Source organism: Manis javanica, chromosome 9 (genome assembly GCF_040802235.1).
Source record: "Manis javanica isolate MJ-LG chromosome 9, MJ_LKY, whole genome shotgun sequence".
Lineage (NCBI taxonomy): Eukaryota > Metazoa > Chordata > Mammalia > Pholidota > Manidae > Manis > Manis javanica.
This window is the reverse complement of record NC_133164.1, coordinates 91,980,256-92,007,374: the sequence shown is the minus strand read 5'-3', so window position 1 is coordinate 92,007,374 and position 27,119 is coordinate 91,980,256. Positions and strand designations below refer to the sequence as shown.

Genomic DNA, 27,119 nt, shown 5'->3' with positions numbered 1-27,119 from the left:
GTCCAGAATATATAAAGAGCTCACACGCCTCAACAAACAAAAAACAAATAACCCAATTAAAAAATGGGCAGAGGAACTGAACAGACAGTTCTCCAAAAAAGAAATACAGATGGCCAAGAGACACATGAAAAGATGCTCCACATCGCTAATTATCAGAGAAATGCAAATTAAAACTACAATGAGGTATCACCTCACACCAGTAAGGATAGCTGCCATCCAAAAGACAAACAACAACAAATGTTGGCGAGGCTGTGGAGAAAGGGGAACCCTCCTACACTGCTGGTGGGAATGTAAATTAGTTCAACCATTGTGGAAAGCAGTATGGAGGTGCATCAAAATGCTCAAAACAGACCTACCATTTGACCCAGGAATTCCACTCCTAGGAATTTACCCTAAGAACGCAGCAATGAAGTTTGAGAAAGACAGATGCACTCCTATGTTTATCGCAGCACTATTTACAATAGCCAAGAATTGGAAGCAACCTAAATGTCCATCTGTAGATGAATGGATAAAGAAGATGTGGTACATATACACAATGGAATACTACTCAGCCATAAGAAGTGGAAAAATCCAACCATTTGCAGCAACATGGATGGAGCTGGAGAGTATTATGCTCAGTGAAATAAGCCAAGCGGAGAAAGAGAAATACCAAATGATTTCACTCATCTGAGGAGTATAGGAACAAAGGAAAAACTGAAGGAACAAAACAGCAGCAGAATTACAGAACCCAAAAATGGACTAACAGGTACCAAAGGGAAAGGAACTGGGGAGGATGGGTGGGCAGGGAGGGATAAGGGGGGGGAAGAAAAAGGGGTTATTAAGATTAGCATGCATGGAGGGGAGGGAGAAAGGGGAGGGTGGGCTGCACAACACAGAGAGGACAAGTAGTGACTCTACCACATTTTGCTAAGCTGATGGACAGTAACCGTAATGTGGTTGTTAGGGGGGACCTGATATAGGGGAGAGCATAGTAAACATAGTATTCTTCAGGTAAGCGTAGATTAAAAATTTAAAAAAAAAAAAAGAAAGAAAGAAAGAAAAGGGGGATTACTCCTTAACAGGATAAAACTATTGGTAAATCAAAGATCAACGCATGCTTTAAATATCCTTAATGTTGATCACTTAAAGGGTGTCAGATGATCAGCTATGGAGGTACTCTTTTCTGATAATATTCCTTTCTCTTAATTAAAAAAAAAAAAAAAGCAGTTACTGTGTGCTGACCTCCAATGAGTTCTGCACAGTGGTATAGAGGGCATGTCAAAGTGTGGGCAAAGGGTCTGTTTGTTTCTACGCAGAAGATCAAGGCCTAGCTTGTATACCCAGAAAATGAACTAAGATACGATATGAGGAGGAGCTTCCGGCATCAGCACTCTCTGGAGGACTCGTGCCGGGGGATGATCATCAAAAAGCCTCCACAGGGATCCGGACGATGCTGCGGTTGTGGCTGCATCCAGCCCACCGTCTCCTGGACTTGCCATAAGAAGGAGGAGGGAGATGTCTAGGCTGGCATGTGCATACAGTGAGACAACGAATTTGACTGGATCTGTACTGTTGGAACTCAACCAGGAGTTGGGAGGGGTGCAAGTTGTAGCACCCCAAAATCTCATGACTATAGACTATCTATGGTTAAAAGAACATATGGGATGTGAACAGATCCCAGAAATGGGCTGCTTTAATTTGTCTGATGGTTCAAGTACAGTTGGAAAATATCCATCATATCATAGATAAATTTTCACAAATGCCTAGGGTGCCTAAATGGTTTTCTTGGCTTCACTGGAGATGGCTGGTAATTATAGATTTGCTTTGTTTATGTCACCGTATTCCTATTATGTTAATATGTGTGTGCAAATTATTTAGTAGTTTAAAACCTATACATACTTAAGGTACTATACAAGAAGATATGTCAAAGAAATAATCAATCCTCCCAAGTTTCCTTCATATGCTACATCTATAGCTTTTCTTCTTCCTTCCTAATTACAAACCTTAAATAGAATTCGTGCCTCATATCGAATTTACCGAGTATCATAATTCCTCCAGGTGGTAAAGATACCTCGAGACAAGTGCTGGGCATAGAAGCCACAGGGCATAAATCTGCAAAGAAGTAAAAAGCTAACCTTTGCAAACAATATGGCTTCTCTCTCACTTACCAACTTTACATTTCCCTGTATGGCCCCGGAAGATGACTGGTTAGCCAGAGACGGGTAAGATTCCTCAAGGGAGGAACAACCTAAGACAGGCACAGTCGCAGGGGGGCCATCAGGTGAGAATTTGGGGATCAACAGAGGTGAGGCTCAGAACCTCACCCCCCCTGCTTTGAGAGAAATCTTCTGCATCCGTGGATGTCTTGCTGCCCTTGTCTAGCCTGGATTAATACTTAGTCCATAGGCACACACCTGATCATCTGATCATCTACATTTGCCTTCTTACAGCACTAAACTATGTTTTCTACCTTTATCTTGCATCTACCTACCACTTCAGCATTTTATTAAAAATAAAAATAATAATAATAATAGGAGAAATGTGGGATCAACATATAAATCAAGTACAAAAATTAAATGAATATTCATATTTGACCTGATGGTTTATAGGTCATATTGCATGATCAAAACCGAAAGTTTCTGTGATGACTGCCCTTGTACTGTTCACCATGTAAGAATTTATTCACTCTGTAAGAATTCGTTCACCATGTAAGAACTTGTTCGTTATGCTTCAGAAGATTGGAGACTGACGAGAATTAGGCTTGAGATGGATTAATGATTGTACATTGAGCATTGACCCCCCTATACTGAATTTTATTGTTGTTAACAACCATTTGATCAATAAATATGAGAGATGCCCTCTCAAAAAAAAAAAAAAAATAGTTATTAAAGTAGCCAGAAAGATTCCACACTCTACAGAGTATTTATCAGAGCTTTTGTTTAATCAATACTTTTGAATTGAAACACATTTACTTAGCAAAACAGAAATCATTCATATGGGCTGGGAAAACCAGATCATATACAACACAAGTCAAACATTGAAGTTTGAAAACTAAATTAATGACAGTTCCACTGTCAGACGTTTCCTCCAGCTCCATATTCTTAAGAATTACAGCTGGAAAGAATCTCAGGTAACATCAAGTCTATTTACATGTTTGACAAAAGAGATTTAATGTACCTTTCTATGCATTTAGAATAGAATACTTTGCATCATTGTCTTATCCATCCAATTATCCATCTTCCCTTCCCTTCTTTTCTCCTTCTACTTTCCATTATCTATTATTGTCTCTTTAGCATCAAAAGGAGGTCCTGCATCCATTTTGGGTTTTTAGTGGCTAATGTTGTAACCTATAAAAAGCAGGTCTACAATAATTATATTTAATTTTGACATTGAAATTTTCATTGAATTTGATTCACTATTATTCAACAATAAATATACTCCAGTAATGGAAAGGTAAAAAAACCTATGCAATATACCACAGATTCTTTCTGAAAAGGATACCTCTCACTTAAACTAATAAGCCCAGCCATGACTAGTTCACTCTTTAAATAGTCAACTTATTGATTATGGGAACTTATAAACTTCTCATATGCAGGTATTAATTACCACCCAGAACTACACTATCAAATATGGTAGTCATGAGCCATGTGTGGCTAATAAAATTAAAACTAAAAAAATTCACTATTGATAGGGAAAAATTTACAAGGACAGCAATCTAGTCCAGATGGCTCCCTTCTGCTTCTCTTCTTCGCAAAGACAACAGTAACTCCCGTAACTTCCCGCTCTGCCAGGCACTCACTCCCTAAACTTACTTCCCCTTGCTTGCTTGCTTGCTTTCTGTGCGCACAGAAATGTTGCAGATACGGAAGTAGAAAGATACATATTGCTCCCCATGTCTTTGTTTGGGGCTCAGACCTTGGGAGATTACTCTCCTCTGAGCCTGCTGGTGTAAAAATAAAACCTCAACACTCCAAGACCTCTGGGTACCGCTTGGTTCCTCCATCAGCGATCCAGTCCAGGCTTTTCAGGTTTTTTCTATAACACTATCACTAGCCACATTTTCAGGTGCTCAACAGTCACACTGGTGACGTGCTACCGTATTAGACAATGCACACATAAAAAGTTCCATCATTACAGACAGTTCTATGAGACAGTGCTGATCTAGGAGATATTCTGTAATAGCGTACTTGGGTTCATGATTGATTTCTCTGTTTTGCTTATATTCCATGGTGTGCCTAAACCAGAGGCTTTCTATGGTGATAAACAGTAAGCATATATCTAATACCCAAATGAAAAATCATTGGTATAAAAAATAAACAATAGAGCGTTTAAAGTAGCCAGCTGGTAGGACTTTAAAATTATTATTTCTCTAAAAGACACAGGTTTGACCATTAATTCTAAGGGTCAGATGAATTCAATTAATTCTGAAGTGTACAAGTCTTAATTATTCTTTTATTATTTTTTTATTTGGAAGAGTTATTTAGAAACATTATCAGTTGTGTGAAGGTGGTCAATATGCACTATACTATTATCAGTTGAGTAAAGGTAGTCAAAAGGTACAAACTTCCAGTTACAAGAATTAAGTTCATAATGTACAACATAATGATCATGGCTGACAATAGTGTTAGGCAGGAAAATAGCTATGAGGTGGGTGGAAAGACAAAAAGGCCAGGAAAGTCCACTAAAAAGACCCAGAATTAATCAATTAAAGCTCAAAAAGTCAGGAGCAACTTGGCCTGGAATGTTTGAATATTCCCTAAATAAAGGAGGGTACCTCAACATAGCCCATGTCTTACTGTGTAAATCATGCAGGCCCAGCTTATTTTTTAACTCTACCTATATGCTGTTTTTTTCTCCTTCTGGCCCTAATCAAGTAGTTTGTAGCCTAGGCAACTGATTTAGCATGCAGGCCCAGCCATAGGCAGGAAGGCAGGAAGGATTCCATCTTAAAGACTGTATTTTAATACCCAGGAAGTTAAGAAGTAAGATTCTTAACTTACTCTTTAGCAAACATACAATAACAGCCCACTTTGGGGGCTAGGCCAGCAGCCTCATTTGATATGCTTCCCGACCGAGAATGCCAGGTATCCCAGGGAGAAATCAGAGCAGGAAGTTCCTTGTGTTAATTCTAAGTATTCAAAGACCACTTAACAGGTCTGCACTCGCAGGCCTTAGTCACATTCCTAAAGAATCCTTAAAAGGGGGAACCCCCAACCTTTCAGGGTGCTCATCTGAGGTCACCAGCACTTTCAAAGTGCGTAATCTTTTAACGTTAAGCTTTCTCTCTCCAACCTTTCAGGGCACCTCTCCTTGCTGAGGTGGTCTGTACTTTTTCCTCTCTTTAAGTAACTTTAAATAAAACTTTTACTCGGCTTCACTACTGCGTCTCTGCCCTTCAAATCTTTGTTGCATCAGGGGCAAGGACTGAGGAAAATACACAATGCTCCCTGATAGAATCCGGAACTGAGTACAGCCTTTTGAATAAGCCCACCCACCATCTCAGAGAGACCTAGGTGTCATCTTACTTAGGCTACAAGTATCCTCCAGAGGACACGTCAGCAAGCCACAAGCCCACTTTTTCTCCTGACCCCTCCCCTCAAAGAGCCCGCCAAAGCCCTGGCCATAAAAAGCCTCTTGACCTGTTAGAGACTCCCTTTCCTTTATTCTGCTGGCCAGGACAGAGGGGGGCCCTCTCAGGTTCAGCAATAAACCTGCTTGGAACATTGAGTTCGCATCCCCTCTCTTCTTTCACTCCCCCAACAATAGTATATTGTGTATTTGGAAGTTGCTAAGATAGTAGATCCTAAAAGTTCTCATCACAAGGAAAAAAAAATTGTAACTCTGTAAGGTGATGGATGTTAACTAAACTTGTGGTGGTATCATTTTGCAATATATACACATATCAAATCTGTACATTGTATAGCTTAAACTTATATAATGTTGTATGTCAATTATCTCAATAAAACTGGGGAAAAAGAAAACAAGAGAAAAATAAAGGAAACAATATCAAACAATAAAGAGGTTGTAAAGTACACTAACATCAACAATTATATATATTTTACCCAGATTTGTTTAGATTACACTCAATTTATCATTTGTACATTTGTAATACAAATGATTGCTTTTAAGCTTCTTTAGTCTAGAGTTGCTTTTGCCCCTCCTCTTCTGAAACAAAACCCTTCTGAGTACTGTACCTGATGCCAAGTTGGCTGATAGAAACAGGATCTATTCCCAGCCTTATATAAATGCCAAGGACTGTTCCCTCTTTTGGTAGTTCTTTCCCAGATTCACTAAATTTTCTCAAACTTATGCATTGACCATTACTTAGATTAAAACTTGAGAAAGACCCTGTGCTGATCTCTGGAGTACTCTCTCATTGCAGCTCTCTCTTCACTCACATTATGCTTTGCAACTTCACTATCTTGGCCTCCTCAAGCTATCTACTCAGCAGTCAGGAAATCACTAGTCTCTGCTTGGGTTCCCCTCTGTGCCTTGCCAGCTGGTCTCTTTCTTTCTAGTGTCCTCAGGCAACTGTAGGGCTCATCTGTTGGTTTCTCCTTTCAGGGATTACTCTCTTCAGTGTCTAATGTCCAGTATCCTGAAGTTGTCCAATATCTTTGTATAATACATTGTCTAGTTTTTTTAGATAGGTACATATATCCAGTTCCAGTTAGCTTGTCTAGAAGTAGAAGTCCTGGAAAATCTTTCAACTGGGGATGCACAGTATGCCATATGCAGTCAGTATAATTTTGCTTGGACCTTCATCATCATTATGAGTCATACAATTTGACCACACTTCAAATAAACATATGTTGAAACAAATTCTACAAATAGTTTTAATATTAATTCCCTTTGAACAGAGAATCTTTGCAACATACCTGATTTATACAGATTTATTAAGTTCACCCACCTGTCAAGGGTAGCATTTTCTACTGTTTTCCCTTGGCTATTAAAAGTATATAGTTTATTGTCTACGATTGTTTGTTGACTTAAGGATACAGCTATTAAAGAAGATCTGGGTAGTAGTTCTATAAGCACACTGAATTTACCAGCAAAACACCCAGACATTTTGAAATGATCTTATACATAGTTCCAAAAAGCAAAGCTCTGGGCACTATTCTAGGATCTCTTGTAGATACTTTAATATCAGAACATTCACTAGATATTTTTTATTAAGTAGTTAATGTACTATAGAAGATAACACTAAAAAGCAATACTTCTAGTAACTATTAATTACATAAGACCAAATGATATATTGTGATCAGTGTTCAAGTTCAAATGGTCACTGTATGCAAAAAAATACTGCACCTAAAGAAACAAAAACTTGTGCTGAGAAAAATCAGTATCAGAACATAAAAAGCGTGTCCTGAATGTTGGAATAACGCTGAAGTTCATTTTTGTACATGGTGTGAAAGGTCTAAACTTATCTTTTCTGCAAGTATTTGATATCATGTCAATGTTTGTTGAAAAGATTATTCTTTTCCCATTGAACTGTATTAGCACCTTTGTTGGAAATCAATTGACTCTAATTGTTATAGTTTATTTTTCAATTCACCATTCTGTTCCATTGATCTGTATGCCCATTATTATGGTACTACTACACTGTCTTGAGTACTGTATGTATTCATTTTCTATTGCCAAATAATAAATTGCCACAAATATAGTGGTTTAAAATAACACAAATTCATTAGATCACAGTTCTGGAGGTCAGAACTCCTGCCAAGGTGTGGCTAGCTTCTCTGCTTAGTTCCTAACACAACTGAAATCAAGGTGTCAACCGACCTGGGTTCTAATTTGGAAAATCTGAGGAAGAACCTACTTCCAAGCTCATTCAGGTTTTTGGCAGAAGATAGTTGGTTTTTTTAGACTTAAATCTCCATTTTCTTGCTCTTGGTAAGAAACCATTCTCAACTCCTAGGCTCTCCATCTTCAAAGCTTTCAATGGTGTATTGAATCCTTCTTCCGCTTTAGATCTCTCTGACTCTCTCTTTTGCTCTGCTTTTCTCACGTAGTTAGGTAGGCTCACCTAGATAATCTCCTTTAACTGTGCAACATAACACAGCAATGGGAGTCTGACCATTTTGCCAGATGGCAAAAGTCATGTGAGTCAGATTAAAATTCTATCTACTGCACTGTAGCTTTAGAGTCCCTTTTGAAATTATAAAGAGTTGTCCTCCACTTTGCTCTTCTTTCTCAAATTGTTTTCAGCTATTCTTATTTCTTTGCATTTCCATATACATTTTTGCAAAAAAGAAATTATCAAAACCTATGGAAAATCTGATAGGGATTAAAACAAATCTATACAGATCTGGTAAGAATTGCCATTTTGAACAAAGTAAGTTTTGAAATCCATTAACAATGAAATGATTTCCATTTATACAGGTCTTTAATTTCAGCAATGTTTTGCTGTTTTCAGTGTTCAAGTCTTGCATTGCTGTTATTACATATATTCATTATTGAATTGTTTATTGGCAGGAAACAGAAATAAAATTGATTCTTGCATACTGATCTTGTATCCTGAAATCTATCTGATCTCATTTTTTATTTCTGTCAGTTTCTTAGAGAATTCCTTAAAATTTTTCTACATACAGGATCATGTCATTTACAAATAAAGATGGTTTCATACCAGTTATAGAAGATTTGCTCCAAAATAGCTCCCTTCCATTCCTCTTTCTTTGTACAAATATATACACACACACACCATCTTTATACATTATACTCAACAATACAGTTTTATAATTATTGCTTTATTCCAGCATCCCTTAAGTTAATTAAGAAGAGAGAGATACATAATTACTCTTACCAGTGTTCTACTTGTTTGTGTGAATTTGAGTTCCTGACTTGTCATTTTCTTTCATCTGAACAGACTTCTCTTGGTATTTATTCTAAGGAAGGTAAGCTAGCAGTGAATTTTCTCAGTCTTTATTTGGGAATGTGTTTATGTCACCTTCATTTTGAAGGGTAGGTAGTTTTGATGGATTGCCTGAGTTTTTTATTATCTCAGCTCGTTGAATATGCTATCCCACTGCCTCTTTCCTATACTATTTTTGATAAGAAATCAACAGTTAATGGAATAATTGTTCTATTTATAAAACAAGAGAAACTTAACACAAAATGTAGTGGGGGGGGGCATGGGGAAGGCAGTATAGCACAGAGAAGACAAGTAGTATTTCTATAGTATCTTACTACACTGATGGAAAGTGACTGGGGTATGTGGTGGGGACTTGATAATGGGGGGAGTCTGGTAACTACAATGTTGCTCATAACAAAATAAATAAATAAAAAGATAAAACAAAACAAAAAAACAAGAGAAGCTTCGTAGCACAATGGATCCAGACATATTACAAATATTCAAAGTACACGACATTTTCTTTGATTTGGTTTCTTTGTCGTAAGTATGATGACAGTCTTGATTGCCAATAAAATCTGGGTTCTTACAAAAATACTCAAAGATGGCTTACTATTAGATAGAATTAAAATATTACTATTTAATTCCACATTTAAATAACACTAGATAAAATATACAACAATAGAAAAAAATATCAAGGAAACCAGGAGCTGGTTCTTTGAGGAAAAAAACAAAATAAACCCATAGCCAGACTTATCAAGAAAAAAAGACAGAGTATACACATAAACAAAATCAGAAACAAAGAAGGAACAGTCACAATGGATACTGCAGAAATTCAAAGACTTTTTAGAGAATGCTATGAAAAGTTATATGCCAATAAATCAGACAACTTAGAAGAAATGGACAACTCCTTAAAAAAATATTACTTCCTTAGAATGACCCAAGAAGAGACAGAAAACCTGAACAGTCCAATTACCAGCAATGAAATTGAACTGGTAATCAAAAGTCTCCCAAGAAAACAAAACTTCAAGTCCAGAGAGCTTCACAGCTGAATTCTACCAAACATTTAAAGAAGAGCTGGTACCCATCCGTCTTAAAGCATTCCAAAAAGTAGAAGAGGAGTGAATACATCCAAAATCATTCTATGACACTGGAGTCACTTTAATACCAAAACCAAAAACACCACACACAAAAAAAATTATAGAACAATATACTTGATGACCACAGATGCAAAAATCCTCAACAAAATATTAGCGAACTGAATTAAAAAAATACATCAAAAGGATCATCCATCACAACCAAATGGGATGTATTCCAGGGAAGCAAGCATAGTATGACAGTCACAAATCAATCAATATCATACACCACATTAACAAAAAGGATTAAAACCACATGATCATTTCAATAGATTCTGAGAAAGCATTTGACAAAATTCAACACTCATTCATGATAAAAACTCTCAACAAAATAGGCACAGAGGGTAGGTACCTCAACATAGTACAGGCCATATATGACAATCCCACAGCTAACATCATACTTAATGGTGAAAAGCTAAAAGCCTTTCCTCTAAGATCAGAAACAAGACAAGGATATCCAGTCTCATCAATTTTACTCAACGTACTACTGGAGGTCCTAGTCATGGCAATCAGACAACACAAAGAGATAAAAGACATCCATTCCAGTGAGGAAGAAGTTAAACTGTAACTATTTGAAGATGATATGAAATTATACATAGAAGACTGTAAAGACTCCACCAAAAAACTATTAGAACTAATAACTGGATTCAGCAAAGTTGTAGGATACAAAATTAATACACAGAAACCCATGACATTTCTATATACTAACAATGAAGTATCAGAAAAAGAAATCAGGGCACTTCCATTTACAATTTCATCAAAAAGACTAAAATACCTCATAATAAACCTAACCAAGGAGGTAAAAGACTTATGCTCTGAAAATTATAAGACACTCATGAGAGAAATTAAAGAAGACACCAAAACCTGGAAATCTATCCCATGCTCACAAATAGGAAGAATTAATATTGTCCTAATGGGCATTCTGCCTAAAGCAATTTACAGATTCAATATAATCCCCATGAAAATACCAAGAGCATTCTTCAAGGAACTAGAATAATTCTAAAATTCATATGGAACCACAAAAGACCCAAAATAGCCAAAGCAATCAAGAGAAAGAAGAACAAAGCTGGGGGGATTACACTCCCTGACTTCAAGCTCTACTACAAATCTAAAGTAATCAAAACAATTTGGTACTGGCAAAAGAACAGACCACAGATCAATGGGACAGAATAGAGAGCCCAGATATAAACTGACACAGCTATGGTCAATTAATACATGATAAAGGAGCCATGAATATACAATGGAGAAAAGATAGCCTCTTCAACAATGGTGCTGGCAAAACTAGACAGCCACATGTAAGAGAATGAAACTGGATAGTTGCCTAATTCCATACACAAAAGTAAACTCAAAATGGATCAAAGACCTGAATGTAAGTCATGAAACCACAAAACTCTTAGAAGTGGGAGAGGAAAAGATGGTAGCATGAGCAGGGTGGTGGAAATCTCCTCCAAAAAACCATATATATTTTGAAAATACAGCAAATACAACCATAATTAAAAGAGTGACCAAAAGTAACAGTACACCAGCCAGTCTACATCTGCGAGAACCCAATATCTCAGAGAAAATGGTAAAGTACAAAGCAGCAACACAGCGGGACCCAAGCACTCCCTCAACCCTAGCTCACCAGTGGGAGGAAAAGAATCAGAGCAGACAGGGAGTGGAAGCACAAGACTGCTAAATAACCAGCCCCAGGAGCACAAACACACATTGCATGGTGTTTTGGATATTAGAGGAGCGCAAAAGCAAAATTTGAGACTAAGACTGAAAACAGGTTCCCACAGCCGTTTGCCCTATGTAAAAAGAGAAGCAAGCACTAATAAAAGTCTTAAAGGGATAAGGGCTGAACAGGTGGACAAAATCATCCTGGCAAACTCAGCACAGAAGGCTGTGAACTTTAAGGAGCTTCAGGCACCCTATCCCCCTGGAGCTCTGAGGCCCCTCACGGCGATAAGCAGCCTGCTGTTTCTTTCTCTCCGCCAGCACCTGAGAGCAAGCTGGCTGTCCCTGACATTGCTGCAGACCAGCCATAGAGCAGGCCCGCCTACAGCAACCACACAGCTTAACAGAAAAGCTTCTCCCTGCATGTGGCTAAACGACCAGACAGAGGCTACTACCAGCATGCAGTGGATCGGCACAGACAGCGGACATGGACGCAGGGACCAGGAGGCACAAAGGGGCTTTGTTCTCATGGCAGAACACGTGCCGCTCACCAGCAACCCCTGCCAGTACCCTAGGCCATCCTGAGGGCCACCCTGCCCTAGGCAGCTTAGGCGATTAACCCAGAGGCACCTCCCTGTGTGCGGCTGACTGGCACACACAAAGGAGATGGGCGTGAAGACGGGGGGCATGAAGGGGCTTGGTTCTCGTGGTAGAACACAGTTACCTGGCCTGCAACTCCTGCCAGTGCCCTAGGCCATCCCCAAGGCTGTCCAGACCATGGCAGCTTGGGGATTAACCCAGAGGCTGCCCACTGTGCATGGTAAACTGGCAGAGACAGTGGGCACAGGCACTGAGACAAGAAGCCACAAAAAGGCTATGTCCTTGTGGCAGACACAAGTGATGCTAGCCTGAGACCCCGCCAGTGCCTTAGGCCATCCCAAAGGCCACCACGCTGAAGGCAGCATAAGGAATTAACCCAGAGGCCGCTCTCTGTGCACAGTTGACTGGCACAGACAGCAGAGACAGGAAAGGCAACCAGCAAGCAGGAAGGGACATTGTCAACCCAGCTGACCCAAGTGCCACTCACAGGCCACCACTCCCATCACTCCAGGACCATGAAAAAGCAGAAGAACCTTGTTCAATCCAAAATCCCTCAAACACCAGAAAGAGGGCCAAGTGAAACTGTAATCACCAATCTTCCAAAAAGAATTCAAAATGAAAGTCATAAGCATGCTAATCGAGCTACAGAAAAATATTCAAGACCTAGGAGGCAAATTCAGGAGGGAGATACCTGAAATGAAACTGACAATGGAGGGATTTAAGAGGAGATTAGATGAGGTGGAGGAGACTGTTAATGAAACAGAAATCAGAGACCAGGAATACAGAGAAGTTGAGGCAGAGAGAGAAGAAAGGACCTCTAGGAATGAAAGAATATTAAGAGAACTGTGTGACCAATCCAAATGGAAGAATATTCACATTATAGGGATACCAGAAAAAGAAGGGAGAGAAAAAGGGATAGAAAGTGTCTTTGAAGAAATAATTGCTGAAAATGTCCCCAATGTGGAGAAAGAAATAGTCTCTCAGGGAAGTCCACAGATCTCCCAACACAAGGGACCCAAGGAGGACAACACCAAGATATATCATAATTAAAATAGCAAAGATCAAAGACAAGGACAGAGTATTAAAATCAGCCAGAAAGAGAAAAAAGATCACCTACAAACAAAAACCCATCAGGCTATCATCAGACTTCTCAGCAGAAACCTTACAGGACAGAAGGGAGTGGCATAATATATTCAAAGCAACGAAACAGAGGGGCTTTAAACCAAGAATACTGTATCCAGCAAGATTATCATTTAAATTTGAAGGAGGGATGAAACAATTCCCAGATATGCAAAAAGTGAGGGAATTTACCTCCCACAAACCATCTCCACAGTGTATTTTAAAGTTACTGCTCTAGATGGAAGCATGCCTAAGACTAAATAGATATCAGCAGAGAATATAAACCATAGCAAAGGAAGTAGACCAACTAAATACTAACTAAATGCAAAATTAAATCAGCTGTCCACAAAGTCAGTCAAGGGATTCAAAGAGTACAGTAGAAGACATCTAACATACAGAGTTGAGGAGGAAGAAAAAGAAGGGAAAGAAAAAAAAGAATGATCAGAATGTGTTTATAATAGAGTAATAAGTAAGTTAAGTTAGACACTTAGGTAGTAAAAAAGCTGCCCTTGAACCTTTGGTAACCAAGAATCCAAAGCTTACAATAGCAATAAGTACATATCTATCAAATATCACCCTAAATATAAATGGACTGTATGCACGAATCAAAAGACACAGAGTTACAGAATGGATAAAAAAGCAAGACCCACCTATATTCTGTCTACAAGACACTCACTTCAAACCCAAAGATATACACAGACTAAAAGTGAAGGGATGGAAAAAGATATTTAATGCAAACAATAGGGAGAAAAAAGGTGTTGCACTATGTGAATTAGAAAAAATAGACTTCAAAACAAAGAAAGAAAAAGAGACAAAGAAGGACATTATATAATGATAAAGGGGTCAGACCAAAGAGAGGATATTACCAATATAAATACACGGGACCACCTACATATGTGAAACAAAAACTAACAGAACTGGAGGAGGAAACAGAATGTAATGAATTCATTTTAGGAGACTTCAACACTCCACTCACTCCCAATGACAGATTAACCAGACAGAAAATAAGTAAGGACACAGAGGCACTGAACAACACATTAGAACAAATGGACCTAACAGACATCTATAGAACATTTCACCCAAAAGCAGCAGGATACACATCCTTCTCAAGTGCACATGGAACATTTCAAGAATAGACCACATGCTAGGCCACAAAAAGAGCCTCAGCAAATTCAAAAAGATTGAAATTCTACCAACCAACGTCTAAGATCACAAAGGTATAAAAATAGAAACAAATTGTACAAAGAAAACAAAAAGGCTCCCAAACACATGGAGACTTAACAACATTCTTCTAAATAATCAGTGGATCAATGACCAAATCAAAACAGAGATCAACAATTCTTGGAGACAAATGAAAACACCAGCTCAATGCCCGAACTTCTATGGAATGCAGCAAAAGCAGTCCTAAGAGGGAAGTATATAGCAATACATGCCTATTTAAAGAAGGAAGAACAATCCCAATTCTTCCTTCAATATTGTGTCCTAATTCCAAAATTGTGTCTGAATTCAATTATTGAAACTGGAAAAAGAAGAACAAATGAGGCCCAAAGTCCACAGAAGGAGGAACAAAATAAAGATCAGAGAAGATATAAATGAAATAGAGAAAAATAAAACAATAGAAAAAATTAATGAAACCAAGAGCTGGTTCTTTGAGAAAATCAAATAAAATTAAAAAAACCCTAGCCAGACTTATCAAGAGAATCTACACATATAAACAGAATCAGAAATGAGAAGGAAAAAAATCTCTATGGACAACACAGAAATACAAAGAATTATGAGAGAATACTATAAAAAATTATATGCTAACCAACTGTATAAACTAGAAGAAATGGACAACTTTCTAGAAAAATACAACTTTCCAAGACTGACCCAGCAAGAAACAGTAAATCTGAACAGACCAGTTACCAGCAATGAAATTGAATCGGTAAATCAAAACGCGACTAAAGAACAAAACTCCCAGACCAGATGGATTCACCACTGAATTTTATCAGACATTTAGAGAAGACATCGTACCCATTCTCCTTAAAGTTTTCCAAAAAAAGAAAATGAGGGAATACTTTCAAACTCATTCTATAAAGCCAGTATCATTCTAATACCAAGACCGGGCAAAGATACCACAAAAAAAGAAAACTACTGAACAATATCCCTGACGAACATACATGCAAAAATGCTCAACAACATATTAGCAAACAGAATTAAAAAACTTATCAAGAGGATCATATATAATGATCAAGTGGGATTCATCCCAGGGATGCAAGGATGGTACAACATTCAAAAATCCATCAATATCATCCATTATATCAATAAAAAGAGGGACAAAAATCACATAATAATCTCCATAGATGCTGAAAAAGCATTCAACAAAATTCAACACCCATTCATGATAAAAACTCTCAAGAAAATGGGTATAGACGGCAAGTACCTCAACATAATAAAGGCCATATATGACAAACCCACAGCAAACATCATACTTAACAGTGAGAAGCTGAAAGCTTTTACTCTAAGATCATGAACAAGACAAGGATGCCCACTCTCTCTGCTTTCATTCGATGTAGTACTGGAGGTCCTAGCCAGAGCAATCAGACAACACAAAGAAATAAAAGACACCCATTCTAGTAAGAAGTCAAACTGTCACTGCAGATGACTTGATATTGTACATAAAAAATCCTAAAGAATCCACTCCAAAACTATTAGAACTCATATCTGAATTCAGCAAAGTTACAGGATACAAAATTAATACACAGAAATCTGTTGCATTCCTATACACTAACGATGAACTAGCAGAAAGAGAAATCAGGAAAGCAATTCCATATACAATTCCATCAAATAAAATAAAGTATCCTAGTAATAAACCTAACCAAGGAAGTGAAAGACTTATACCCTGAAAACTGTAAGACACTCCTAAGAGAAATGAAAAAGGACACTAATAAACGGAAATTCATCCCATGCTCTTGGATGGAAACAATTAATATTGTCAAAATGGCCATCTGGCCTAAAGCAATCTACAGATTGAATGCAATTCCTATCAAAATGGGAATTCTTCAATGAACTGGAACAAATAGTTCTAAAATTCATATAAAAACACAGAAGACCCCGAATAGCCAAAGCAATCCTGAGAAGGAAGAATAAAACAGGGGGAATCACACTTCCCAATTTTAAGCTCTACTACAAAGCCACAGTAACCAAGACAATTTGGTAATGGCACAAGAATAGACCCATAGAGCAGTGAAACAGAATAGAGTCCAGATATTAACCCAAGCATATATGGTCAATTAATATATGATAATGGAGCCACAGATATACAATGGGGAAATGACAGCCTCTTCAACAGCTGGTGTTGGCAAAACTGGACAGCTACATGTAAGAGAATGAAACTGGATTACTGTCTAACCCCATACACAAAAGTAAACTCGAAATGGATCAAAGACCTGAATGTAAGTCATGAAACCATAAAATTCTCAGAAGAAAATAGAGACAAAACTCTCTTGAATATAAACATGAACAACTTCTTCATGAACATATCTCCCCAGTCAAGGAAAAAAAAGCAAAAATGAACAAGTGGGACTATATACAAACTATATCTGTACAGTAAAAAGGACACCATCAGTAGAACAAAAAGGCATCCTACAGTATGGGAGAATACATTCATAAATAAAAGATCCAATAAAGGGTTGACATCTAAAATATATAAAGAGTTCACACACTTCAGCAAATAAAAGGCAAATAATCTAATTAAAAAATGGGCAGAGTATCTGAACAGACACTTCTCCAAAGAGGAAATTCATATGGCTAACAGGCACATGATAACATGCTCCACATCATTAATCGTAAGAGAAATACTAATTAAAACTACAATGAGATATCACCTCACACCAGTTAGGATGGCCACCATCCAAAAGACAAACAACAAATGTTGGCAAAGATGTGGAGAAAGGGGAACCCTCCTACACTGCTGGTGGGAATGTAAATTAGTTCAACCATTGTGGAAAGCAATATGGAAGTTTCTCAGAAAACTAAAAATAGAAATACCATTTGACCCAGGAATTACACTCCTAGGAATTTACCCTAAGAAAAAGGATCACAGATTCAAAAAGACATATGTACCCCTATGTTTACTGCAGCACTATTTATAATAGCCAAGAAATGGAAGCAACCTAAATGTCCATCAGTAGATGAATGGATAAAAAAAAGATGTGGTACATATACACAACAGAATATTATTTAGCCCTAAGAAGAAAACAAATCCTACCATTTGCAACATCATGGATGGAGCTAGAGGGTATTACGCTCAGTGAAATAGCCAGACAGAGAAAGTCAAGTACCAAATGATTTCACTCATCAGGGGAATATAAGAACAAAGCAAAAACTGAAGGAACAAAACTGCAGCACACTCACAGAGCCCAAGAATGTACTAACAGTTACCAAAGGGAAAGGGACTGAGGAGGATGGGTGGGAAGGGAGTGATAAGGTGAATAAGGGACATCGCGATTAGCACACATAATATACGGGGGGAGCATGGGGAAGGCAGTAATAGCATAGAGAAGACAAGTACTGACTCTATAGCATTTTAATACACTGATGGACAGTGACTGTAATGGGATATGTGGTGGGTACTTGATAATGGGGGGAATCTCGTAACCACAATGTTGCTCATGTAATTCTATATTAATAATATAAAAAAAACTCTCAAAAGAAAATACAGGCAAAAGTCTCTTGAACATAAACATGAGCAACTTTATCCTGAACATGTCTCCTTGGGTAAGGGACACAAAATCAAAAATGAAGTGAGACTACATCAAACTAAAAAGCTTCTGTACAGCAAAGGACACCATCAATAGAACAAAAAGGCATCCTACAGTATGGGAGAATATATTTGTAAATGACTCATGTGATAAAGGGTTAACATCCAAAATATTTAAAGAACTCATATGCCTCAACACCCAAAAAACAAAAATCTTGATCAAAAACTGGGGGGAGGACCTGAACAGAACACTTACCCAAAGAAGAAATACAAATGGCCAATAGACACATGAAAAGATGCTCTACATTGTTAATCATCAGGGGAATGCAAATTAAAACCACAATGAGATGTCCCCTCACACCAGTTAGGATGGCCACTATCCAAAAGACAAGAAATAACAAGTGCTAGCAAGGGTCCGGAGAAATAGGAACCCTCTTACACTGCCGGTGGGACTGCAAATTGGTGCAACTGGTGTGGAAAGCAGTATGGAGGTTCCTCAAAAAAGCTAAATATAGAAATACCATTTGACACAGTCATTCCACTTCTAGGAATTTACCCAAAGAAAACAAAGTCCCTGATTCGAAAGATACATACACCCCTACATTTATCACCATACTGTTTGCAATAGCCAAGATATGGAAGCTACCTAAAGTGTCCATTCATAGACGAAGATGTGACACATATGTGGATTATTTAGCCATAAAAAGAAAAGAAATCCTGTCATTTACAACACCATGGATGGTTCTAGACGGTATTATGCTCAGTGAAATAAGCCAGGTGAAGAAAGACAAATACCATATGATTTCACTTATTTGTGGAATATAAAAAAAAAGCAAAACAGAAGGAACAAAACAGCATTAGACTCATAAATACTGAGAAGTGACTAGTGGTTACTAAGAGGAGGAGTGGGGTGGGAAGAGGGGGAGGGGGACTGTTGAACCACTGTGATGTAAGTTTAAATATAAAAAAAACTAGAATTAAAATATTAAGGAGCTCATTTACCACATGACTATATGTGGAAGTAAAAAAAATATTTAACCAAAAGCATACATGAAAATAATCACAGAATAGGAAGCAGTCCCAAGACATTGTGGCCCTACGCACTACAAACACTCTAACAAAATTATAGAGACAATAATAGTAGTAACCACCAGGAATCATTAAACGTGTACTCAGCAATGACTTATCTTCAGTACATTTCAGATTCTGTCTAGTCCATGACCCAGACCCAAATTTAGATATATAGGAAAAGTAATAATGGGAAAAATAGAAAAGTTTCTATGAAAGGTCTTTTACCTGATCAGAACAGAAGAGATTCATTAATGCCCATGACTAAAAAGGACCGATGATTTTATCCATTTTATAGAAAAGGGAGAAATCTCTAGAAGATTCCAAGTCTACCTTTTTACATCTACTTGCTAAAACGAACAGTTAGGAAATCATTAAGGTATGCTTGCATATCAACATTTTTGAAATACGCTGGAAGAAGCTACTCAAAATGCTGCCTAAGCTTTCTCTTAATATAAAGAGTATTGAGGAAATACTATAACATTTCTAAAATGTACAGTCAACACATAAGATTAAAACAGAAGTTATAAGCATTATACTTTGAGGTGACATTAAATTCAGATTCACAAAAAAGAAATAACACTTAAACTGGGATAAGAAAAGCTATATTCTAAAATGTACATTGGTCAAAATTATGCTAACTGAATCCTCCCACATTCAAGGCCAAGGTTATACTGTGGATAAGTAGTGTTTCTCAAAATAAAGAAATGAAGTAATACACATATCAGTGTAATACCTCAATCTAAATACAGAAAGTGAAAAACATTTCTAGAATCCACAAGGAAGAACTTGTATGCTGAATGAAATATAAAACGAATGTAGAATGCTTTCACCTTTAAGGCAAAGCAACAAAGAAGATGGGGGAGAAACAAGGAAAAAACTCAACTTGTAAATGGAGCAATTTTTTTTTAAGGTCAATGTCATAAGTCAAAAAAGAAAATCATAAGCTAGAGAGTTCTTCTGAAGAACTGTAGATTTAATAAAACTATAAGCAAAACCTATTACATGCAATTTGAGCCAGATGGAAAGCAACACAAAGAAGAAACAGAGTAAGTCTTGTAGCCAAATGAGTATCTCATGAAAAGTAAACTGGTGCCATCTCCATCACAAAAATCTGGGGATGAGTGTAAGAAAAAAAAAACTATTTTGAGAACAAACAAAAATTTATGTTTACCTGATATTGTGGCTACTCTCAGGAAAAATTAATAGCTTCCCTCCATCTCTAGTATATTTGTGCTCTGGTGCTCAAAAAATAGGATGTCAAATTAAGAGCCCAGGGAAGTTAGTTACAGAAACAAGGGCACTGAAAGCAAACTTTAAACATTTTTAAGCTATCCCACTTTTCTTGTCTTTATTTTCTTCAAGAAACTGTGGAGTCAGTTTGCCAACTTGCTACCTGTTCAAAACTGGACAAGTCACTCATTCTCTTTATCTAAAGTTCCTCCTCTGTAAAATGGACATAATAACTTCACAGGGTTTTTGTGAGGACTAAGTAATTTAATACTTAAATATTTGTTAAATAAAAGCTAAATATTTATTAGCCCAACCATATGTTATGCTTTGAGTTAATAAAGACAATGCAAAAGGATGCCTGTTTTTAGAAAAGCTTTGTGATGGAGATGAATAAACAATGATTATAAAACAATAATAAATGTGCTAAAATGGAGATGATCAAAGGTTTACTTGAGTACAGAAATAGGCCACTTAACTTTGCCACATCCTCATCAGACCCAGAGTGTTCACAATGATGCCCTTCCTCACAGGAAATAAACTTGCTGACAAAATTTACCCAACTCCCATGAGAGTAAATGAGAAAGGGCCTACCTTTGTTTAGCTAAGAGAAGCCTGTCACAAAGAACAAATTAGACAACACAGGTAACAAGGTGACAATCTCCACTTGGAACTCAAAAAGAAACTTATTTTTTCCCTCTCTACGTTCAAATGTCAGGGTCTACAAGTGTCCTCAATATCACTTTCACTGTATATAAAATATAATCTAAAGCTTGACCACCAGGCACTTCCAGAAAACATGGTTTTAAAATTTTCTCATGATTAAGTCAAAATGAAAATTCAAAAGTGTCTCTTTCTGAGAGTATACTCTCTCCATACACTTGGCCAATATTTTCATTCTAGCCTTTGTGATTTTTTTTAGTTTTGCCCCTCAAGGTTAAGGTTAAGAGAGGCCGTGTTAAATATGATGGGCCTCTAGTGAAACCTCCAAAAATCACTAGCTTAAACATAAAACACTAATACCTGGTAAAGTTTTATTTCCCCCAACTTCAGAAGTAGATTTAAAAAAAAGGATTAGGCTCCCTTATCTAGATGTCTTTAGAGCACCCTAGTGACTATTTCTTGATTCTCAGTCTTTAGGTCACAAGATTCTACTCTAGCAATTGAAAGGCCCCTTTGCTTCCCCTCCAAAACCATTGCCAAATAGGTTGCTCTTCTTTTTGGTGCCTTCTAACAGACCCATGTCTTACAGAAAAGGGGAATGGAATTGCAAAAACAATGGTCAGAAATCTGATCTTCATGCTATAATTCTCTCTAGCTCATCTGAGATCCATAAGCAAGGACCACCTTAAAAACTGCCTGCCCTATTTCCAAAAGGCAGGGAAAATTCAGGTAAACAACAATAATTAACTGCCATCTTGCTCTGCCTCATTTTATAGCCTAGGTCTTCAGAAAACAAAAGAAAACATTTCAAATGAGAATATAAATAAAATATCCATATTTTGACCATTTCTTATAAATGTGACTTCAAAAAAAGAACGTTAAAAATCTAAGATATACCACATTTCAGCAAAATTATTCCTTCCCAATTTTTAAAAAAACTTTTCCATATGTCCAGACTTTAGGTTCAAAACTGGAGTTTTCTTGGCCAAAACTCTTAAACCATGTGAGACAGCTGTCTCTAGATTGTACGGCAACAGTTCTTTAAATGGGTTGCAAGAGACCATTCAGGACCTGATACAATTCAAATGGGGAGGATAACATTTTAGTATATTATCCATATTTTAATGCTTAATATGAATGACTTTTACCCTATTAGTTTCTTTGTACACTGTTTTAATATATAAGGCTTATCTTTATCTATCTGAAGATTTAAACTCATGTGAATAAGAAAAACACATCAAGTGTTTTTAGAGGACAATAAGGAAGCCTTTAGAGCTTGGTTCACATCATAACTGGTAGCATTCTGAGCATTCACTTTATTACATAATATATACCACGTGTATAAATGTTTACATACAGATGCTCTCATATATATTTATGTGATTAATACATTCACACAAACATAAAATCATGTGAAATATTCCAGCTTTCTCCAGTTAAAGTTTGTAAGTCACTAAGTCACTTTTATTGTTCTAAAAATGTAAACATGATTTAGGGAAGGTTCATTAGAGTTTTCAGCCCACTTGATTTTCTTCATTAAGCAATAGAGCAGTGATTTTTCTTTACCATTCCTGCAGTGCTTTCATATAACCACTAGCTTTCCCACTGACCCCATAGCCTGCTTCAAGGAATTTTTCCTGCCCTGTGGGCCCCAGGAACAGGATAGGAAAAGGAAAGAGGGAAGTAAATGACATCACCTCAATTACATGGTATATTTGCATGTTTTAAGACAATATTATATACTGGGGGACTATTCAAGAAAAAGGGAAATGACTGTTGACATGTTGCTGATCTATTAAAGGTAAGAATAAAGACACTTACCTGTTGTTCCTGCATTCTAGAAGCACCCAGTTCTGAGAGAGACATGGTGAGTTTCTCTTGCTGCTCTGATAGATATTTCTGGTAGAGGCTAAGAAGTTCTTGGCATTCTCTATATTGTAGCTGAAGAGGTGAGATTGAAAATTAAGGGAAAAAAGCTAATCAACTGATTAAAGCTGCATCCACCAATGTTTTTCAGATTCCAATAAACAAAACAGAGACAGAAATATAACCATCTTAGATAAGAGTGTAAGTAAGTATAGACATCAGATGAACATGGTATATGTATCCACCAAAAAATCATGAAACAATAATTCACAAAGAGAGTAGCAATGGCAATCCCATTTGAGAAGAAACTTATCAAACCTTTATAGTTGAGTAAATAAAAATACATATGCAAATGAAGTTGGACCCCTACCTTATACCATATACAAAATACTAACAAAAAATGAATCATTGACCTAAATGTAAAAGCTGAAACTATAACTCTCATAGAAAACAAACTCTGTGATCTTAGATTAGGCAACAGTCACCTGTAAGCACAGCAATCAAATAAAAATAAATTTGACTTCAAAATTAAAAACTTTAGAAAACAAAATCTGATTAGAAAAGATACATGCATTTCTTTGTTCACTGCCACATTATTTACAATAGCCAACACATGGAAGCAATAGATGAATGGATAAAGATGTGGTACATATATACCAAGGGATATTATTCAGCCATGAAAAAGAAAGCTATCTTGCCATTTGTAACAACATGGATGGACCTAGAGTATGCTAAGTGAAATAAGCCAGGAAGAGAAAGACAAATGAATTTAAAAAAACAAAACAAAACAAAATGAACAAAACAGCTGTAGGCTCATAGACACTGAGTAATGACTGGTGGTTACCATGGGGGAGGGGTTGAGATGGGTGGGTGAAATGGGTGAAAGGGATAAAGAGGTACAGAATCTCAATTATATTAGTCACGGGGATGAATGTACACCATAGAGAATACAGTCAATAATTCTCTAACATCTCCCTGTGTTGATAGATAGCAGCTATACCAGTTGGGGCTAGCATTCAATAATGTAGATAACTGTTTAAAAATAAGATACTCAACATCATTAGCCATTAGGGAAATATAAATCACAACCACAATATGAGATGCCACTATATCTACAAGAATGCCTGTAATCAAAGAGACTGGTAATAACAATCACTGACAAAGATGTGGAGAAATCAGAACCCTCCTATACAGCTATGGGAATGTAAACTGGTGCTGCTGATTTGGAAAATTCAGCAGTGCCTCAAAAAGTTAGACAAAGTTATCAAACCACTCAGCAATTCCACTTCTAGGTACCTGTCCAAGAGAATCAAAAATATATGTCCACAGAGAAACTTGTACTTGCATAATCAAAGCAACATTATTTCTATCAGTGAAAATAGAAAAAGTGAAGACAATGCAAATGCCATTAAATGATAAAATGATAACCTAAATGTGGTATATCTATGCAATAGAATATTATTCAACCATAAAAATAAACATTGTATTGCTACATGCAACAATATGACTATATCTTTAATACATTTTGCTGAAGAAGCCAGACACAAAAGGCCACATGTTGTATGATTTCATGTACACTATTACTGATATGGGTTTTTTTTAAGTACCTACTCGCATAAGCCAGGAGAAAGAACACTCAGTTTTAAGCATATTAGACCACAAATACAAGTTACATTCATCTATGTCCACTTTCTGTCCTCTTCTCCAATTTTCTGAAATACCTACTATAGGAAAAAGCTGGGGGGGAAAAAATGCCCAAAATAGGAAAATCCACCTGGACATTAGTGGTTGCCAGTGGCCAGGACAGGGAAATACAGAGCAACTATTACTGGATACAAGTTTGGGGAAACACGTAATGCCCATGCTCTGGAATGACTATGTTCATACAGTTTTGGGAATAGATTCAAAACCACTGAACCACTAATTATATACTTGAAAAGGGTGGATTTTATTGTATGTGAATTATATCTCAATAAAGCTGCTACAAAAACAAATGCAAAGTAATGATACTATTCTGGTAAAAAAAAAAGTTACTGCCTAATTTACAAAGAAAGTTCTAACAACATTAAATATAAAGGTATTATAATTAGATTTTTGTCTTGTTTTGTTTTGCATAGTATCAGTGAAGTCAGTGTTTCATCAATGAAACTACCGTCAGAAAATTTTCTGCGTATATACTTCCCTACATTTTTTACAGTCTAGTATGAGGAACATAACCTAACTTGGGGTACTCACTTCCACCACTCCTGAACTTGTAAAGTGCTGAAGATGAAGATCTTAAAATGGAAAGGTCACCTAACTGTGGTAGATCAGACACCTGAGTGACAGATATTCTATCCAAGGAACTTCTGTTCCTTCTCAGTGTGGTTATTTCCAGGCCCATTTTTCTCTCACATCATTTTTAAAATCCCCACTCCCCTTAATTATGTTTACTGTTCGAATAAAAATTATGTCCAATGAGATTATTCTGTATAAATACTTTTACAACAGTTTGTCATGTTTAAGGGTTGGAACAGTATTTCTTAGATGTCAAAAATGGTGTCCAGTCTCAGTATTCCTTAACATTTTCAAAGCTGAATTATGGCTTCTGGGCAGATTTCTGTTCTAGTAACTTTTGCCAATCATGACTGAATAAATAACTAATTCCTTCATCATTCTCATTATTAACCTTTAAAAAAAAAAGGAGCCAGAGATGGTTTGTAAAAAAGGAGCTTCACTTCTTTCATTTTCATAATGAAAGGATAAGTTACTAAGCTTAAAGAATACATTAATAGACTGTTGAATCTTAGTATTTTAAAAATGACAACAGAATGAGCAATGATCTAAATAAGTTAATATGGTTTCAAAGTCAACCTATGTCAGACCAGGCTGGTTTTACACTGCCATGCTTTCTGGGAGCAAACTGCAAAAGAGGAGAATGATTTATGGTGGTCCCAAGAGTTTCTGCCAGGTATGATGTATAGAAAAATAAATTTTTTATTCTAGCTGTTACCATAGTCAGTAATGTTTATAGTAGGTCAACTTATTAGCCTGGATAGAGAATATGAATTTTACTCTGGAAAAAGCCTGCACAATTATGCAACCTAAGAGTTAAATGTCAGCATTTGAAGACAAATTATAGGCAAATTCATTTAAATACATGCTATATGGCAGAATATAAAAATAGGCAGTCCTATCTTTATCATTTTTTCTTTTGGTATCGTTAATGTACAGTTACTTGAACATTATGGTTACTAGACTCCCCCTATTATCAAGTCCCCACCACATACCCCATCACAGCCACTGTCCATTAGCATAGTAAGATGCTATAGAATCACTACTTGTCTTCTCTATGCTATACTGCCTTCCCCATGACCCCCCTACATTAGGTGTGCTAATCATAATGCCCCTTTTTCCTCCCTTCCCACCCATCCTCCCCAGTCCCTTTCCCTTTGGTAACTGTTAGTCCATTCTTGGGTTCTGTGAGTCTCCTGCTGTTTTGTTCCTTCAGTTTTTCTTTGTTCTTATACTCCACATATGAGTGATATCATTTGGTACTTTTCTCCACCTGGCTTATTTCACTGAGCATAATACCCTCTAGCTCCATCCATGTTGTTGCAAATGGTAGGATTTGTTTTCTTCTTTTGGCTGAATAATATTTCATTCTGTATATGTACCACAGCTTCTTTATCCATTCATCTACTGATGGACACTTAGGTTGCTTCCATTTCTTGGCTATTGTAACTAGTGCTGTGATAAACATAGGGGTGCATATGTCTTTTTCAAACTGGGCTGCTGCATTCTTAGGGTAAATTTCTAGGAGTGGGATTCCTGGGTCAAATAGTATTTCTATTTGATTTTTTGAGGAACCTCCATACTGCTTTCCACAATGGTTGAACTAGTTTACATTCCCACCAGCAGTGTAGGAGGATTCCCCTTTTTCCACATCCTTGCCAACATTTGTTGTTTGTCTTTTGGATGTTGGCCATCCTGATTGGTGTGAGGGGATATCTCATTGTGGTTTTAATTTGCATTCATCTGATGATTAGCGATGTGGAGAATCTTTTCATGTACCTTTTGGCCATATGAATTTCTTCTTTGGAGAAGTGACTGTTCAGCTCCTCTGTCCATTTTTTAATTGGTTTATTTGCTTTTTCTTTGTTGAGGTGTGTGATCTCTTTATGTAATTTGGATGTCAACCCGTTATTGGATATGTCATTTATGAATATAT

At 36.9% G+C, this 27,119-nt stretch overlaps 1 protein-coding gene across 8 annotated transcripts in view; it reads right to left on the bottom strand.

Annotated features, from left to right (window-relative positions):
- Positions 1-27,119, bottom strand: part of KIAA1328 (KIAA1328 ortholog) — a 356,434-nt gene that overhangs the window by 217,884 nt on the left and 111,431 nt on the right. For 7 of the 8 annotated variants that reach the window (XM_073212929.1, XM_073212930.1, XM_073212934.1 and 4 more), the window contains one exon: positions 22,865-22,992. In XM_073212929.1, coding sequence (XP_073069030.1) covers positions 22,865-22,992 — 128 coding nt within the window. The remainder of the gene's footprint in view (positions 1-22,864; positions 22,993-27,119) is intronic. The other variant, XM_073212937.1, reaches the window with a different exon arrangement.